At 46.1% G+C, this 19,145-nt stretch overlaps 2 protein-coding genes across 2 annotated transcripts in view; one reads left to right on the top strand and one right to left on the bottom strand.

The window, feature by feature from the left end:
• Positions 1-1,956: 1,956 nt before the first annotated feature.
• On the bottom strand, positions 1,957-2,622 carry LOC119951603 (zinc finger protein 239-like). Its single transcript, XM_038774784.1, has one exon. It carries the CDS (start codon positions 2,620-2,622, stop codon positions 1,957-1,959), a length of 666 nt encoding a protein of 221 aa, XP_038630712.1.
• Positions 2,623-9,059: 6,437 nt separating this feature from the next.
• Positions 9,060-19,145, top strand: part of LOC119951195 (gastrula zinc finger protein XlCGF26.1-like) — a 43,077-nt gene continuing 32,991 nt past the window's right edge. The window contains exons 1-2 of the mRNA XM_038774219.1: positions 9,060-9,128; positions 12,763-13,611. Of these exons, the coding sequence (XP_038630147.1) occupies positions 13,100-13,611 (512 nt within the window). The 5' untranslated portion in view covers positions 9,060-9,128; positions 12,763-13,099. The remainder of the gene's footprint in view (positions 9,129-12,762; positions 13,612-19,145) is intronic.

Genomic DNA, 19,145 nt, shown 5'->3' with positions numbered 1-19,145 from the left:
CAGACAAGAAAGGTGCTGACTTGAAGCTTTTGCTTCATTTTGTGAAGACCTGATGAAGCTTGGTACCAGAGAAAATGGTGTTTCCACAACCCGCACTGCTGGCCTCTCTGCGGGTGGGGCAAGGACAGGGACTGTCCCTCAGCAGGGAGGGTCATCATTACCTCTCCCTCCAGTGAACCTCCTCCTCCAAGACAAGGACAGGGATTGCTCAGCAGGGAGGGTCATCATTAACTCTCCCTCCAGTGAACCCCCTCCTCCAGAACAAGGACAGGGATTGCTCAGCAGGGAGGGTCATCATTACCTCTCCCCCCAGTGAACCTCCTCCTTCGATATGGCCAAAATGTTTTTTACATCAACATCTTCAACGCTACCACCATGTTCTTTGATATGTCCTTCTATATTGGACTATCGGCTCCGACACAAACTAGAGACATCTTTTGATATCTGCTTAAAAATAGTTTATTAGAACAACATCTGAACAGGTTACAGAGCAGGCATGCTGCTCAGAGACAGGATTCCAATCTCTCGGAGTCTAACACACGATGGGCTGATGCCACCGGGACATCATCATCCGTCTCATACATTAGTACATCCCAGCTGTTAATCCTTTATGTTTGGGGCAGCACGATGGCACAGGGATGGCACGGTGGCACAGGGACGGCACGGTGGCACTGGGACAACGCGGTGGTACAGGGTCGGCACGCTGGCACAAGGATGGCTCGGTGGCACAGGGAAGGCTCGGTGGCACAGGGACGGCACGATGACATGGGCAGCACGGTGGCACAGGGACAGCTCAGTGGCACAGGGACGGCTCAGTGGCACAGGGATGAATCAGTGGCACCAGGACAGCCCAGTGGCACAGGGACGGCTCGGTGGCACAGGGACAGCTCGGTGGCACAGGGACGTCATGTTAGCTCAGGGACGTCATGTTAGCTCAGGGACGGCTCGGTGGCACAGGGAGGGCTCGGTGGCACAGGGACGGCTCAGTGGCACAGGGATGGCTCGGTGGCACAGGGACGGATTGGTGGCACAGGGACGGCATGATGGCACAGTGACGGCTCGGTGGCACAGGGACGGCTCGGTGGCACAGGGACGGCACAGGGACGGCTCGGTGGCACAGGGACGGCACAGGGACGGCTCGGTGGCACAGGGACGGATCGGTGGCACAGGGACGGATCGGTGGCACAGGGACGGCATGATGGCACAGGGACGGCTCGGTGGCACAGGGACGGATCGGTGGCACAGGGACGGCTCGGTGGCACAGGGACGGCATGGTGGCACAGGGATGGCTCGGTAGCACAGGGACGGCTCGGTGGCACAGGGACGGCTCGGTGGCATAGGGACGGCTCGGTGGCACAGGGACGGCTCGGTGGCACAGGGAGGGCTCGGTGGCACAGGGACGGCTCGGTGGCACATGGATGGCACAGGGACAGCTCGGTGGCACAGGGACGGCTCGGTGGCACAGGGACGGCTCGGTGGCACAGGGATGGCTCTGGCCCAGGGACGGCTCGGTGGCTCAGGGACGGCTCTGGCCCAGGGACGGCTTGGTGGCACAGGGACAGCTCGGTGGCACAGTGGTTCACACTCCTGGTTCACAGCGCCAGGGACCCGGGTTCAATTCCGGTCATGGGTGACTGTCTGTGTGGAGTTTGCACTTTCTCCCAGTATCTGCGTGGGTTTCCTCCGGGTGCTCCGGGTTCCTCACACAGACCAAAGATGTGCAGGTTAGGTGCTAAATTGTCCCTTAGTGTCTGAGAGAGATTAAGTGAGGTTACTGGGTTACGGGGATAAGTGTCAGGGCATGGGCCTATGTGGGGTACTCTTTCCAAGGGTCGGTACAGACTCGATGGGCCAAATTGCCTCTTTTTGCACTGTAGAGATTATATGATTCTATGTTACAATTCAATTGTGGATGTGATTAACAGCAGCAATAACAACAGATTCCAACCCCTTTAATCACTTGTGAACACACTGGTGCCTCAGCAGGTTGGACACCTGAGTGAATCTCTTCCCACAGTCAGAGCAGGAGAACGGTCTCTCCCCTGTGTGAACCTGCTGGTGAGTCAGCAGTTGGGAAGTCTGAGCGAATCCTTTCCCACAGTCAGAGCAGGTGAACGGCTTCTCCCCAGTGTGAACTCGCCGGTGCTTCTGCAGGGCGGATGAATCAGTGAATCCCTTTCCACATTCGGAGCAGATGAATGGCCTCTCCCCGGTGTGAACCCACTGGTGTGTTAGCAGTTGGGATGACTGACTAAAACCCTTCCCACACTGAGAACAGGTGAATGGCTTCTCCCCAGTGTGAACCCGCTGGTGTATCAACAGGTAGGATGGATCAGTGAATCCCTTCCCACACTGAGAGCAGGTGAATGGCCTTTCACCAGTGTGAACTCGCTGGTGTGTCACAAGGTGGGATAACTGACTGAATTCCTGGCTACACTCAGAGGAGATGAATGGCCTCTCCCCAGTGTGGACCCGCTGGTGTGTTTGCAGGGCGGATAACTGAGTAAAACCTTTCCCACACTGAGAGCAGGTGAATGGCCTCTCCCCAGTGTGACTGCGTCGATGGGTTTCAAGTGCAGATGGGGACTGGAATCCTTTCCCACAGTCACCACATTTCCGCATGGTTTCTTCATGGTGCAGGTGTCCTTGTTACCATCGAAGATCGCTGATGAGTTGAAGACTTATCCCACACACAGAACATGCGTACGGTCTCTCCCACTGTGAATGGTGCAATGTTTTTTCAGGCTGTGTAACTGGTTGAAGCTCTTTCCACAGTCAGTGCTCTGGAACACTCTCACTCGGATGTGTATGTCTCGGTGCTTTTCCAGTCATTTCTCCTTCGAGATGCAAAAGCCGATGATATTCGGGTCCCGGTGAATTGAGTGACTCTGTCAGATCTTGACGTGACATTTGGTGTGAGATTTCTGTCTATAGATCTCACATTGTAATAGGCTGCAAAAGGAGTTTACAAAAGACATCACTGTCAGTACAGGATATAAATTCAGAACAAACAATTCTAGTTTCTCTGGAACATTCTTTCCTCTCTCGATCCCGAAAATCTGTAAATCTCCATCCCACACACTCTCCCTCCATTCTCACTCTGCTGCGTCTAATAATCACCCTCCCAATTCTCCTGAAGGTGTCGATTCAAACTAATTTGACGGATCCATGCTGATCCCTTTCTTTCCAAACCTGAAAATCTCCTGTTAGCGGGAATGAATCGGAAAGAATCACTCTTTCAGGTCTGCTCCAAACTTCAAACATTTAATGATTATGCCGGCGGGGAGTAAACCTTCTCCACTGAACAACAGAAATCCTCAATACTTATACAGTATCAGAACAGAATCATCGAGGCTCTGCACCCTCCCTGGATTCACTTTCTTTTCCTTTGGATGTTGCAAGTCACCAATTGAAGATCAGATATAGGTTGAGAGTCGGTAAATTTGGAATGAGATGGAGAGAAACTACTTCTCGCAGAGGATGGTGAATTTGTGGAACTTGCTGCCCCATAGTGCGGTGGAATCTGAATCATTAAATGGTTTCAAGAGGGAGATAGATATATTTCTGATTTAAAAAACAGGTTAAAGGGATATGGGGAACAGGTAGGGAAGTGGATTTGAGACCAGGAAAAGATCGGCCATGATCTGATTGAATGGCGGAGCAGGCTCGAGGGGCTGAATTGCTTACTCCTAATTTCTATGTTCCGAGGAACATCCTCTGAGCTGTCTCCAATGCCACCACACCTTTATTCAAATAAGGGGACCAAAACTGTGCACTGTACTCCAGGGTGCGGTCTCACCAATGCCTTGTACAGTTACAACACTTCCTTACCTTTATGCTCTGTGCCTTTAGCTGCAAATGCCAACATTCCATTCACTTTCCTTACTACCTGCCATACCTCCATGCTAGTTTTCTGCGATTCGTGCACAAGGACACCCAGATCCCTCTGCACCGGAGCACCCCAAAGTCTCTCTCTATTTAGATAATAAGTTGTGTTTCCATTTTTCTGACCAAAATGGATGACCGCACACTTATCCACATTAAACTCCATCTGCCACATATTGACCTACTTACCTGACCTATCTATATCCATTTGTAAGGGTCTTATTTCCTCATTGCAACTTACTGCCCCACCTATTGTAGTGCCATCTGCAAATGTGGCTACAGAACCATCTATTCCCTGTATCCAAGTCATTGATATAGATTGTAAATAGCTGGGATTCAAGGACTGAACCTTGTGACACTCCAATAGTTCCATCTTGCCATCCAGAAAAAGACCCATTCTTCCTGATTTTCTGTCTTCTGTCCGTCAGTCAATCTTCTATCCAAGCTAATAAATTACCCCGAATCCCGTGTGATCGAACATTGTTCATTAACCTTCTTTATGGCACCTTATCAAATGTCTTTCAGGAAGTCCAGAGATACTACATCTACAGGATCCCCATTCTCTACTTGGCTTCTTACACCTCCGGAGACCGCTCGCAAATTAGTCAAACATAATTTACCCTTCATAAAACCATGCTGACTCTGATGGATTGTGTTTTGACTTTCCAAATGTCCTGTTATTACTTCCTTAATAATGTTCGAGGGTTTCACCTCGCGACAGTGAAAAACGGCGATATGCTTCCAAGTCAGGATGATGTGTGGCTCAGAGGGGAGTTTGCGGATGATGGTGTTCCTGTGTGTCTGTAGCTCTTGTCCTTCTCTAGGTGGCAGAGGCTGTGGGTTTGGAAGTTGCTGGTGATACAGCCATGGTGAATTCCTGCAGTGAATCTTGTCGGTGGTACACACACTGCTGCCACTGTGTGATGGTGGTGGAGGGAGTGAGTGTTGAAGGTGTTGGATTGGGTCCCAAACTAGTGGTCTGCTTTGTACTGGATGGTGTCGAGCTTCCTGAATGTTGATGGAGCCGCACTCATCCAGACAGTGAGAATAATCCATCACACCCCTGACCTGTGCTTTGCAGATGGTGGACAGGCTTTGGGGAGTGAGGAGGTGAGTTCCTCACTGCAGGATTCTCAGCCTCTGACCTACTCTTGTAGCCACAGTATTGATATGGCTGGTTCAGTTCAGTTTCTGAGTGAATCGAATTGACTGAAGATTGCCGTTTGAGATGTTTGAGACCTCAGGAGGAGGTGGAGATGGATCATCAATGCGGCACCTCTGGCTGAAGATTATTGTGAATGCTTCATCCTTGTCTTTTATATTGAAGTGCTGGGCTCCCTCATCATTGAGGATGGAGGTATGTGTGCAGGCTCCTCCTCCTGTTAGTTGTTTAATTGTCCATCACCATTCCCAGTGGGTGTGACAGGACTGCAGAGCTTAGATCTGATCCCTTGGTTGTGGGGTCTCTTTGCCCTTTCTATAACAAGTTGCTTTTGCTGTTTGCAGGTAAGGAGTCCTGTGTTGTAGCTTCACCAGGTTGACACCTCATATTCAGGTTTGGCTGGTGCTGTTCCTAGCATACCCTCCTGCACTCTTCATCGAACTGGGTTGATCCCCTGGCTTGATCTTAATGGTAGAGTGGGGGATATACCAGGCCAGGAGGTTGTGATTTAGTTCAATTCTGCTGCTGCTGGTCCAGAGCGACTCATGGATACCCAGTTTTGAGTTGCTAAATCTGTTTGAAATCTATCCCATGTAGCACAGTGGCAGTGCCACACAACACAAATGTGGGGGAGGGGGGGGGGGGGGCATTATTCTCCATGTGAAGATCATACTTTGCTCAAGAACTGTGTGATGATCACTCCTCCCAATACTCTCACAGACGGATCTATTTGCAATAGGAACGTTGGTGAGGATGAAGTTCAGGAGGTTTTTCCCTCTTGTTACTTCCCTCATCCACCTGCTGGAGGCCCAGTCGAGCAGCTGTGTCCTTTAGTACTCAGCCAGCTCACTGAGTAGTGAAGCTACTGAGCCAGTGATGGGCATTGGAGTCCCCCACCCAGAATACATTCTGTGTCCTTGACTCAAAGTGATGTTCAGCATTAAGGAATATTGATTCACCAGCGGGATGGGGCGGTAGGTGATAATCAGCAGGAGGTTTCCTTGCCCATATTTTACCCGATGTCACGAGACCTCTTGGGGTCGAGTCAATGTTGAGAACTCTCAGGTCACTCCCTCCCGACTGTATCCCGCTGTGTACACAGATCCCACCGTCCACACAAATTGCTGAACTCAGAGGGAAAAAGCAACATGACGGAATTTCCTCTCAGAGTCCAATTCCTCACAGGCAGCTCTCAAAATCCAGATCGATCGCCAGCAATCAGCAGTGTGGTCCTGACCAAGTTAACCTGACCTCAGATATGGAAAACCTTTGAAGCCATCACAAATCTTATCCCAGGGTCCAGACTGTCCACAATCCAATCGGAATTTTTTACAGCAACAGGAAGCACAACCTCTTAACAAAGGAAAACTGGGAAGACTGTGTGAGTGGGCAAGGAGATCTCTTGGGAAGGTTCAAAGAAAGTGAATCAACCAATAGTAAAGTGAACTCTTGTTGACAAGAGCACTGGGACTCTCGAGCAGGCTGAACTTTCAAACCTCATTGTCACATTGGGTTAGTTTTGTTCAGGGTTAAGCTTATAGTATTGCCAATGTGATATGTTTCATTGTAAAATGGGAAAAAGAGAAACCATTACCTGAACAGTGTGTAATAAAGACATTGTTACAGTATTTATAATGTTCACATGTGTTGTAGCATGAAAGGATTCTGAAAACATGCTTACTTCAGAAGCTTTATTCCTTGGGGATGGGAGGGCATGTGATGACCCAGGTACTTTGGGAAACACCTTTAATAATTTAATAGTAAGATTAATAATAATTATTAGTATAGTTTTATTATTATTTTGGGGAAAGACTTTTTGTGCAATGAACCCTTTAAGACCCAAAGTGAAACTGGAGATTCTTCTGAAGGAGAGGAATTGATTTCTTGGTTCTGAGGTCATCAGTTCCAAGAAATGACCATGTGACCTGATGTTGCTGTGGGAACGTAAAGCTGAAGAAGCCAAGACTGAATAGACAGATCATCCTAAATTCAGTTACACTTTCCGTCCCACTGAAGCAGGTTCGGTTGCTGGGGGTAAAGGACAGACACAGTTAATAAGGAAACCTGCAGTTCAAAACAGAGCGTGGAGCTTCCAACAGATCTGGGTGTTGAAGCAGTGCACTGAGAATACAGCAGGGACTGTGTTACGTCGTGTGTTACGTCGTGTGTTACACAGTTGGAAAGGACAGCTAGCTGAAGGCTAGGAGAGCAGGGGGTTGTGGATCGGAAAACACCACTTGCTTCTATTTCAGTTATGCGAAATCCAACCATACTGTTTAAAGAGATCCAAAAATGGAGTCTCTGGGGACATAAGAGCGTCAGAACCCGACAGGGAGCATTTACAGACGTGCACTTTGTTGGTGTTCACAATATTCACGGATCTTGGCTAGAATGCGGCTTTTGGTGGAAGTGACTCGAAGGCCAAGTCCATTGGGTGGGAAGTGAGGGATCCGACATTGCAGAGGGAGATTGGGAAGACTGTGAGATTGTCCATGGTGCAACATTTCTACAGGAAGTAATGTGAGGGCTCAGAACAATATGGAATGTATCTTTGTTGTACTGACTATTAAAGTGAAATTTCTCTTGTTCTGTGAAATATCCAGTCCCTGTTAATTCAGGTTTGCGTCGATTTTATTTGCTTTGTTGAGTGAAAGTTTGAAAATGTGAAATTTTGTCCATGGTTTTCTACCATTGGAGATTCCTGTCATTTAATAAGTTATCAATCTCTACAGCGATGGTAACAATCGACAGAGAGTCATTAGGTCAGTGGAGGAGGCCATTCTACCCATCGAGTCCATGCTAACCCTGTGTAAATCATCCATTCAGTCCCATTCGCGCCTTATTCACCTCCACCAATCCTTCAGGTGGCAAGTTCCACATTTCCACCACTCTCTGGGTAAGAAGCTTCTCCTGAATTCCTGATTAGATTGTCTCACATTCATAGCTTCTAGTTTTTGTCTTACCATTACAAGAGAAAACATTCTTCATGTGCATCAAAATCTTTCATAATTTACAGCCCTCCATTAGCTCCTGAGTCTTGTATTTTGACGAGAGCAGTGACCCGGCCTATGCATCGCCTCCTGATAGGTTTAACCTCTCACACTTAAAATCTAAAGACAAAAATGCTTTGTTCACACTTGAACTCAGCGCAGTGAGAGCAGGGATGGAGTTACAAGGGAGCCCGAGAACAGCAGATTCACTGAGATTGGGTGAGCTGGTCGGATCTGTGTGAATAAACTGGTTAATCAGAGTGCCAATGATCGGGGACTTGGTGTTCTGGGTAGTGGAGGAGCCCAAGTGACAGCCTTCAATAACAGATTAATACGCATTTATACAACACATTTAATGTAATTAAACATCCCAAGGTGTTTCACAGGGACATTGGAAATCCAGATTTCACAAATGATTTGATAAAATTGTCCAAGCTCATGTGATAGAAAGCACTGCTTCGTTCTGTCTCTGCCTCCACACACTCCTTCCCTATTGATTGTAACACTAATTCATCCCTCTATCCTTCTGCTTTTCCCACAATCCTCCTCCCCTGAAAGGGCTGACTCTTGGGTTCAGCTTCACTCTCAGCTATTGCCCTCCCCAATATGTCACCCAGGTGTCTGAAGTTAACAAACTGTTTTCTACGGGGGACGTCAGAATCAAACCCAATCAAACGTAGTGACATGTACTTTGTGTCCGGAATGGGGTCACTGCCCCCCACTCCCACTTTCATCCCAATCCCAGGGGTTTGGAGACTGGTTTGACGAGAGTTAATGGCGGCTGAATGACCCATAATGCCAATCGCCTGGAGAAACCGCTCTATTCACCGGGCGCGGGACAGGCCGGTACTGCGCATGTCCAAAGGAGAGGAAGTTCTGCGCATGAGCAGTGGCGGTTATTCCTATTGAGGTCAAAAGGGCATTCATCATGACGTCACATCCGTTGCCTAATTTTTCTGTCGGCCAGCAACCAATGAGAAGAGTTGGAGGACCGGAAGGACTCTGGTCCTCCAGCCAATCAGAGCGTGGACTTTGTGTTAACCACGTTTCAGCTTCATACAGACTGAAAAATCCTGCTGTGCCCAACATCTGTGAGTAAAACACTTTCATTTCTCTTCTCATTCTCACCTTCAATTGGTCACTTGCAGCAAATGAAGGGAAAGGAAGTGAATCCAGGGAGGGTGCAGACTCTGCAAAGCTTGGCCCAGGTCTCTCTCTCTCTCTCTTAAAGACATTGACACGCTTTGCTCCCTCAGCTTGACACATTTATTTGTCTGGCTAAAACGATGCATAGAATTTACAGTGCAGAAGGAGGCCAATTGGCCCATTGACTCTGCACCAGCCCTTGGAAAGAGCACTCTACTTAAGCCCAACGCATCCCCCTAACCCAGTAATCTCACCGAAACTTTTTTGCACACAAAGAGCAATTTATCATGGCCAATGCACCTAACTTGGACATCTTTGGATTGGAAGAGGAAACTGGAGGACATGGGAGCCTTTTTCCTCGGATGGTAATTTCTAGCACGAGGGGACATGACAATCCCTGATTCTTTTGCTGCCAGTCTGGGCTCAATAAAATTTGAGACGGATTTGCATGTATCAATTATTGTTTATTTTAACCAGCTTGCAAGGCTGACTCACTTGTAGGACCTCAGAACACACAGCCGTCTTCTAAGCTCCCAAAAGCAAGTGAGAGAGAACACAAAGAAATCACAGCACATATAGTTCAAATCACATCAAGATTCGCATACAAGCTTCCCATAGGTCATTCTATACACCTTCTGACCTGGCCATATATCCTGATTGGCTCACTTCGCATTTCCCAATCCTGGGCCTCTTGTTATCCAGCATCCTTTTCATCATTCCCTCCACGAGGCAAAGCTCCCCTCCCCCCTTCCTAGCCATGTTGTGCTCATCCCTTTGTTCTCTGTCTGTGAACTCACTACCCTCAGGCCTGCACTATCATCTACATTATTCTAATTAATAACCCTACTGTCTATCATATTTGTTTGTTCACTTCCTCAGACATAGCTTTAAATTGATGGGAGATAGCTATAGGACAGATGTCAGAGGTAGGTTCTTTACTCAGAGAGTAGTATGGTCATTGGATAAGCATATGGATGATAAGGGAATAGTGTAGATGGGCTTTAGAGTGGTTTCACAGGTCGGCGCAACATCGAGGACTGAAGGGCCTGTACTGCTCTGTAATGTTCTCTGGAGCACCCAGAGGAAACCCACACAGACACGGGGAGAACATGCTGACTCCGCACAGGCAGTGAACCAAGCTGTGAATCGAACCTGGGACCCTGGAGCTGTGAAGCAACTGGGCTAACCACTGTGCTACCTTGCTGCCCCATACGGTCTATTTTCTAGTGTTCACAATTAAAGGGCTGGTTTCCCCAGGAGATGGCTGACATGTAAAGGGACAGTAAATTAATTGAAATAAGTGTAATGTTGTTATATTGTACAGATTAGATATATTATTGGTTCTGTAATAAAGTACATTTATTATTATTTCTAGTTGTGTAACATCGTACTGTAGCTACATTATATATTTCCAGAAGAGAAAATGCTGGAAAATTCTCAGCCGGTCTGGCAGCACCTGTGAGGAGAGAAAAGAGCTATTGTTTTTGAGTCCAGATGACCCTTTGTCAAAGCTAAAAAGGATAGAAAGTGGGAGACATTTATACCATAGGGCGAGGGAAAGAAAGATCAGTCATAAGTACAGAAACAAAGGAAAAAGAAGGGCAGCACAATGGTTAGCATTGTGGTTTCACAGCGCAGGGTCCCGGGTTTAATTCCCGGCTTGGGTCACTGTGTGGAGTCTGCACTTTTCCCCCGTGTCTGTGTGGGTTTTCTCCGGGTTCTCCAGTTCCTTCCCAAAAGTCCCGAAAGATGTGCTGTTAGGTCATTTGGACATTCTGAATTCTCCCTCTGTGTACCCGAACACGTGCCGGAATGTGGCGACTACGGGCTTTTCACAGTAACTTAATTGCAGTGTTAATGTAATTCTACCTGTGACAATAAAGATTATTAATAAAATAAAGATTATAATGGCAGTCCCCAGAGCGAATAAAAGGTGAGAAAGACCGAAACAGCAGAGAAACTAAAATCAGAGGGTAAGCTGTGACAGATGTAGATGTGGGGGGAGGGTGGCATGGATGGGAGAGAGGGAAATGAGAAAAAGAGGGGAAGCAAATGGGACAAAAGGTAAAGAAAGGGGGGATAAGATAGGGGGAAAGAGTGAGGGGGAAATATATATAAGAAAGACAAGAAAGAAATAAAAGGTAATAGACAGTTCAAATGAAATAGAATGAAACTAAAGGGGTTGAGGTGGGGTAGAGCTAATCATCTGAAGTTGTTGAATTTGATGTTGAGACTGAAAGGCTGTAGTGTTCCTAACCGGAGGATGATATGCTGTTCCTCCAGTTTGTGTTGAGCGTCAATGGAACATTGCAAGGGCAAGTCAAGGGAAGGCGTGGGAGCAGGGTCTTGTGTTAAAATGGCAAGCAGGGACAGCATGGTGGCATAGTGGTTAATCACTGCTGCTTCATGCCGCCGGGGTTCCAGGTTCGATCCCGGCTCTGAGTCAATGACCATGTGGAGTCTGCACATTTTCCCCGTGTCTGCTTGGCGTTGGCCCCTACAACCCAAAGATGTGCAGTGTAGGAGGATTGGCACGGTAAAATTGTCCCTTAATTGGAAAAAATGAATTGGGTACTCCAAATTTATATAAATAAATAAAATGGCGAGCAAAGGGAAGGTCAGGGTCCTGAATGCGCACAGACCGAAAGTGCTCAGCAAAGCGATCACTGCCATCTAGAAGGACAAGAGCAGCAGATACCTGGGAACCCCACCACCTGGAGGTTCCCTTCCAAGTCACTCACCAGACCGACTTGGAAAGATATCGCCGTTCCTTCACTGTCGCTGCGACAACATCCTGGAACTCCCTCGCTAACAGCACAGTGGGTGTGCAAGGAGGCCACTTACCACCACTTTCTGAAGGGCAACTCGGGATGGGCAACAAATACTGGTCGAACCAGCGACGCCCAAATCCCGTAAATTCATTTATTTAAAAAAAAATTTAGAAGACTCAATTCTTTTTTCCAATTAAGAGGAAATTTAGCATCGCCACTTCACTGACCCTGCACATCGTTTTACGTTGTGGGGGTGAGACCCATGCAGACATGGAGAGAATGTGCAGACTCCACACGGCAGTGACACGGGGCCGGGATCTTCAATGAATTTAAAGACAATGTAGTGAAGCTTTGGAATTCTCTGCCCCAGAGGATTGTGGGGCCTCAGTCATCAAGTATTTTCAAGACAGAGATTGACAGGTTTCTGGATTTTGAAGACAGTGAGGGAGATGGGGGATAGTGTGGGAAAATGGTGCTGAGGTAGATCGGCCACTGATCCCATTGAATGGTTAAGCAGGCTCGATGGGCTGAATGGCCGACTACAGCTCCTGTTTGTTATGATCTCTGTGTCCAGGACAGGAAGCAGTGAGCAGGGATCTGTCAATCAGCCTGAATCAGAACCTTCAGGAGAATTGGGAGGGTGAATATTAGATACAGCAGAGTGAGAATGGAGGGAGAGTGTGTGGGATGGAGATTTACAGCTTTTGGGGAACGAGAGACGAAAGAATGTTCCAGAGAATTTAAAATAATCAGTTCTGAATTTCTATCCTGTACTGACTGTCATGTCTTTTGTAAACTGCTTTTACAGGATGTTAAAAGGATGGGATTTACAGACAGAAATCTTAAACGTCACGTCTCGTTCTGACAGTCACTCGTTTCATTGGCCATTATCTAGAAGGAGTAATGTTTGCCCAACCTGTTGGCTTCAAAAGATTTTAAACATCATTGTGACTGGAAAAGCACCGAGACACACACACCCAAATGAGAGTGTTCCAGAGCACTGACTGTGGAAAGAGCTTTAACCAGTTACACAGCCTGAAAAACACCACACCATTCACAGCGGGGAGAGACTGCACACGTGTTCTGTGTGTGGACGAGGCTTCAACTGATTGGCCGACCTGGAGAGACTCGAGGAAACCCAAAATATGGAGAAACGGTGGAAATGTGGGGACTGTGGGAAGGGATGCAGAACTCCATCAGAGCTGGAAGCTCATCGACGCATTCACACTGGGGAGAGGCCATTCACCTGCTCTCAGTGTGACAAGGGATTCACCGAGTTATCCAGCCTGAAGACACACCAGCGAGTTCACACTGGGGAGAGGCCATATACCTGCTCTCAGTGTGAGAAGGGATTCACTCAGTTATCCAGCCTGAAGAAACACCAGCGAATTCACACCAGGGAGAGGTCGTTCACCTGCTCTCAGTGTGGGAAGGGATTCACTAAGTTATCCAGCCTGAAGAAACACCAGCGAGTTCACACAGGGGAGAGGCTGTTCACCTGCTCTCAGTGTGAGAAGGAATTCACTGAGTTATCCAGCCTGAAGAAACACCAGCGAGTTCACACAGGAGAGAAGCCGTTCACCTGCTCTCAGTGTGGGAAGAGATTCACTGAGTTATCCAGCCTGCGGAGACACCAGCGAGTTCACACTGGGGAGAGGCTAGTTCACCTGCTCTCAGTGTGGGAAGGGATTCTGTGTTTCCTCGTCCCTGCTGAGACACCGACAAGTTCACAATTGATTACAGTGATGGATTCTGCTGATATTGTTTCTGCTTCAATTACATCCAGGACTGCATTTCGTTCTCTCTTCTCTTTCTCTCTCAGGGAATCTGAGACAGGAAAAGTGATGCAACCGTGGCGAACAAGAAATATTAAAAATTCATTAGATCAAAGGAAGAGGCTCATAAAGTGGCTCAAATAATAGCAAGCCTGAGGATTGGGAACCTGTTTAGAATTCAGCAAAGGAGGATCAAGAAACTGATCAAGAGAAAATAAAATATGAGAGCAAACTAGCGAGAAACATAAACACCGACAGGAAAAGCTCCTGTAGAATGTGAAAGGAAAAGATTAGCAAAGACCAATGTGGGTCCATTCCAGGCAGATACCAGGAGAGTTTATAATGGGGAATAAGGAAATGGCAGAGAAACTAAACAATGTGTGTCTGTCTTCATGGAGGAAGATACAGAAATTGTCCCCAAAACATGAGAGAACCAAGGGACCAGTGAGCACGAGGAACTGAAAGAGATTCGTATTAGTGAAAAAGTAGCACTGGAGAAATTAATGTGGTTCAAAGTTAATAAATCCCCAAAAGCTGATGCTCTACATCCCAGAGTGTTGAAAGAAGCGGCTGTAGAGATAGTGGATACATTGGTGATCATCTTTCAAAATTCTATAGATTCTGGAATGGTTCCTGCAGATTGGCAGGTGGTAAATGTAACCCCACTATTTAAGGAGGGAGAGAGAAAACGGGGAACCACAGACCCATTAGCCTGACATCAGTAGGAGGGAAAATGCTGCAGTGTATTATAAAGGATGTGATAACATATGGATCAGGAGCAGGAGTAGGCCACTCGGCCCCTCGAGCCTGCTCCACCATTCAATAAGTTCACAGCTGATCTGATTGTAACCTCAACTCCACACTCCCGCTGACCCCCCAATAACCTTTCACCTTCTTGGCAAGAATTTATCCAGCTCTGCCTTAAAAATACTCCCAGACTCTGTTTCCACTGCCCTTTGAGGAAGAGAGTTCCAAAGACTCGCGACCCTCAGAGTGAAAAAGTTCTCCTCTGCCTGAAATGGGCAAGTTATTACTTTTAAAGTGACTCCAATTTCTAGATTCTCCCACAAGTGGAAACATCCTATCCACATCCACCCTGTCAAGGCCCCTCAGAATCTTATACGGTTCAATCAAGTCACCTAAACTCCATCGGACACAAGCCCAGCCTGTCCAATCATTCCTCATAAGACCAGCCTCCAATTCCAGGTATGAGTCCAGTAAACCTCTGAACTGCTTCCAACACATTGACATCATTCCTTAAATGAGAGCAATACTGTACACAGCGCTCCAGATGTGGTCTCACCAATGTCCTGTATAACTGAAGCATAACCTCCCAACTTTTGTATTCAATTCCCCTCACAATAAACAATAACATTCTATTAGCTTTCCTAATTACTTGCTGTACCTGTATACGCGCCTTTTGTGATTCATGCTCTTGGACACCCAGATCCTTCTGAGTCTCAGAGCTCTGAAATCTCTCACCATTTGGATAATAAGCTTTTTTATTCTTTGTGCCAAAATGGACAATTTCACATTTTTCCACGTTATTCTCCATTTGGAGATTTTTCCCACTGACGTAACCGATCTATATCCCTTTGTAACCTCATTATGTCCTCTTCATAATTTACTTTCCTACCTATCTTTGTATCATTGAAACATCGGAGCAGGAGTTGGCCATTCAGCCCATCGAGGCTGCTCCACCATTCAACACGATCATGGCTGATCATTCACTTCAATGCCTTTTCCCCCACACTATCCCCATATCCCTTTGTGTTATTGGTATTTAGAAATCTGTCAGTCTCTGCTTTAAACACACTCAATGACTGAGCTCCCACAGCCCTCTGGGGTGGAGAATTTCAAAGATTCACAACTTGTAGATTTCCATAGATCAAATGATTGCCCTGTCCTATCCCCGTATCCGTGTCTGTTTATTTCCCTCAAAAGCCCATCCAATTTCCTTTTGGAAACGTTCCATCATCTCCGCTTCTACCCCCTCGTAGGAAGTGGGTTTCAGGTATTTCCCAAATACTGCCAAACTCTGCTTCAAGTCTAAGATTTTATTCAAGTGTAAACGAGAATCAAAGGGCAAAGAAGGAGGCCATTAAGCCCACCATTCCCATGCTATCTCTTTGAATGAACAATCTAATTGGTCCCATCACCATGCAAGTTTATTTTCCTGCAGAACCTGTCCAGTTCCCTTTTGAAAGTCACAGTAGAATTTACTTCCTGCACAATTGTCAGGCAGTGAATCCCAAATCACAACAAGTCATTCTGTTTTAAACCAAATACTTTCATGAGACACTGTGTTTGGATTTTCACAGAGTATTTGAAATGCAGCGAAAGACATGGTTGTTACATAAAATCAAGTCTCAGTCTTTATGAGTGATCTTGGTGAGTGGACCGAGTGTGATATATCCAAGTTTGGAAACTAGTTCTAAAAATAAATTACATTTATGTGGCACAATGGCATAGTAGTTAGCACTGTTGCCTCACAGCACCAGGGACCCATGTTCAATTCTGGCCTTGGTCACTGTCTGTGTGGGGTTTGTACGTTCTCCCCGTGTCTGTGTGGGTTTCCACTGAGTGCCCTGGTTTCCTCCCACAGTCCTAAGGGATTTGCCCTGATAAATTGCCCCTCAGTGTCCAGGGATGTACAGGTTAGGTTATAGGGTTATGGGTGAGTGGCTATGGGTAGAGTGCTCTTTTGAAGGGTTGGTGCTGACTTGATGGGCTGAATGGCCTCCTTCTGCACTCAAGGGATTCTATATCTATTTCTATAACACCTTTCATGACCACACAATCTCCTAAAGCTTTTTACAGCCTTTGAAGTACTTTTGAAGTGTAGTCACTGTTGTAATGTCGGAAATTCTGGGTCTGCCTCATTAATAATATTTCTTTTTAAAAATCAGTCACTTGTCATCTTCATTGTTATAAGTAACAAGGTTAAGGAAGCCAAGTTAAACTCTGAAACCTGACTGGACCTTTATTTTAAAAATTAATTCTGTATAAACCAAACTGTTTGTCAAAACTGCTGAATGAGGCAAAATTGTTTAAAGTAACAAATTGTTCCAGAATTTTGTAAAGCTACAGGGTATCATATCCTGCCAAAGCCTGGCTCAAGTCTAAGACTCATTGTTCAATCCAATCAAAGTTAGTAAGAAAGAAAGTGATTGTCTTCCATAAAACAGTCTTTTTCAACCAGTGGATATTGTATTAACCAAATGTATTAATTAAAGATTACTGTATTAATGAGCTACCAGTCAGTGACAGATGACTGATTAAGGAATGAGCCTTAATTGAGTGACAATTAAATAATCAATAATCAATCAGTAGTTATAATAAGAGACTGAGTTTTATTGCTGTGTCTGTAAAAAATGTGCAATGAGGATAAATGTACTGGCAAGAGAGACCTTCAAGCTCTGATTAGCCTCAACATTTGAAACTGTATGAATAAGTGATTGTAGAGAATCAGATAAAGGGCTAGTATGAAACAATTCTGTTATATTCCTGTCTAAGATACTGAGAGAAAGTGGTGTCTGTAATTGGGGATCCAATTAAATCAATCCAGTGACCAAATTGACCAATGGTCATGTGACAACAGGCCCAACTCTGACGTGAGGTAATGGTCACTTTGGGGATAAAAGTAGAGGTTCTGAAGGTCTTCCTTGCTGGCCAAGTACTGAAGATTCCTGAGTTCCAAGGAAAGTACTGTCAAAGAAGGAGCCAGACTCCCGAGGCTGAATTTCGCAAGAATTACTGTCAAGAAGGAGCCAGAGAGGGTTACGCTGCTGCAGACTGATCACCCACATGAAGTTGTAAAAGTCAATGTCTTAAAGTTTCTTTGAATAAACTTTTTAAATTTAATATCAAGAGAATTCTGTCTTTGTCTTAATTGCCTTGTCTGAACCAAAGTGAATTTATGAAATGAAAAGTTGGGTGTGGCTGAAATCAATAAAGCTCCAGATAACAAGATCAGAAAACCTAAATCTTCCATTTAAAAACTTCCATTTCTGTAGCATCTTTCACAACCGCATGACATCCCAAAGTGCTTCACAGCCAATGAAGTACCGTTGAAGTGTAGTCACTGTTGTAATGAAGGAAACGCAGCAGCCAATTTACACACAGCAAGATCCCACAAACAGCAATGTGATAATGAGCAGATGATCTGTTTTTGGTGATGTTGATTGAGGGATAAATATTGACCAGGACACCGGGGATAACTCCCCTGCTCTTAAAAATAGTGGCTGTGGGAACTTTTACACCCACCTGAGAGGGGCAGACAGGGCCTCAGTTTAACATCTTATTTGAAAGAAGGCTGTTCTGACAGTGCAGCACTCGCTCAGTGCTGGGACCAGGAATGTTGGATGTGATTCTTGTCCTCGTGTCCCTGGACTGGGATTTGAATCCACAACCTTCTGATTCAGAGGTGAGAGAGCCCCCACTGAGCCATGGCTGACACTGTCAACAATGCGAATTTAGAAATGGAAAGAGGGCAGCATGGTGGCCTAGTGGTTAGCACAACCGCCTCACGGCGCTGAGGTCCCAGGTTCGATCCCGGCTCTGGGTCACTGTCTGTGTGGAGTTTGCACATTCTCTCCGTGTCTGCGTGGGTTTCGCCCCCACAACCCAAAAATGTGCAGAGTCGGTGGATTGGCCACGCTAAATTGCCCCTTATTTGGAAAAAAAAATAATTGGGTAATCTAAATTTAAAAAAAAAAGAAAAAAAAAAAAGAAATGGAAAGTTATCCGTTAAAACTCCCACTCTTTGTCTTCCCTCTCACCCACTTTCCCTAAAGTACATCAATGTAACATGAAAAGGGGTGGCACGGTTATAATAGAAACCCCAGTATAAATAACATGGATTTGGTTGACAAATGTTGAAGTCTCGGTTTAGAGCCACAAGTTTTGGCTTCCCATTTGAGCCTCGGCACCTTTCTGTCTCTATTGCTTGTCTCAATGACAGAGCTGGGGGCTGAATTTAGCTGAGAATAACTGGGCCTGTGCCACAGTTGGGAAACTGCCATGGGCATTGCACTAATAGAGAGACAGGAAGGTGCTGGAGGACTGACTGGGAAATGGGTTCCAACCAATTGTTATATTGGTCACTCCGAGCTAAAGAGAAACCCGTCTGTTTAAATACATATACAGGGAAGAGGCTGCAATGAAATCTGTCCCTTTTGACCTGCACAAAAGCAGGAGGCTCTGATTCATTTGGTGTGGGAGGAGACCATTTGGCCCATCATGCCCTTGCTATCTCTTTGGAAGGGCTCACTGATTCATCCAACTGCTCTGCTCTTTCCCCACAGCCCTGCAAATTCTTACCTTTCAAGTGTTTACCCTTTGGAAAGATACTATTGAATCAGCTTTCAGGCAGATCAGAACAGCTCGCTGTGTCAAAAAATAAAATCTCATCTCC

Source organism: Scyliorhinus canicula, chromosome 17 (assembly GCF_902713615.1).
Source record: "Scyliorhinus canicula chromosome 17, sScyCan1.1, whole genome shotgun sequence".
Classification (NCBI taxonomy): domain Eukaryota; kingdom Metazoa; phylum Chordata; class Chondrichthyes; order Carcharhiniformes; family Scyliorhinidae; genus Scyliorhinus; species Scyliorhinus canicula.
Note: the sequence above shows the minus strand (reverse complement) of the source record. Positions and strands in the feature narration are given on the sequence as shown.

What these genes read in the sequence shown, in the direction of transcription:
- LOC119951603 (XM_038774784.1), bottom strand. Translation starts at nt 2,622, where the DNA reads ATGCGGAAATGTGGTGACTGTGGGAAAGGATTCCAGTCCCCATCTGCA.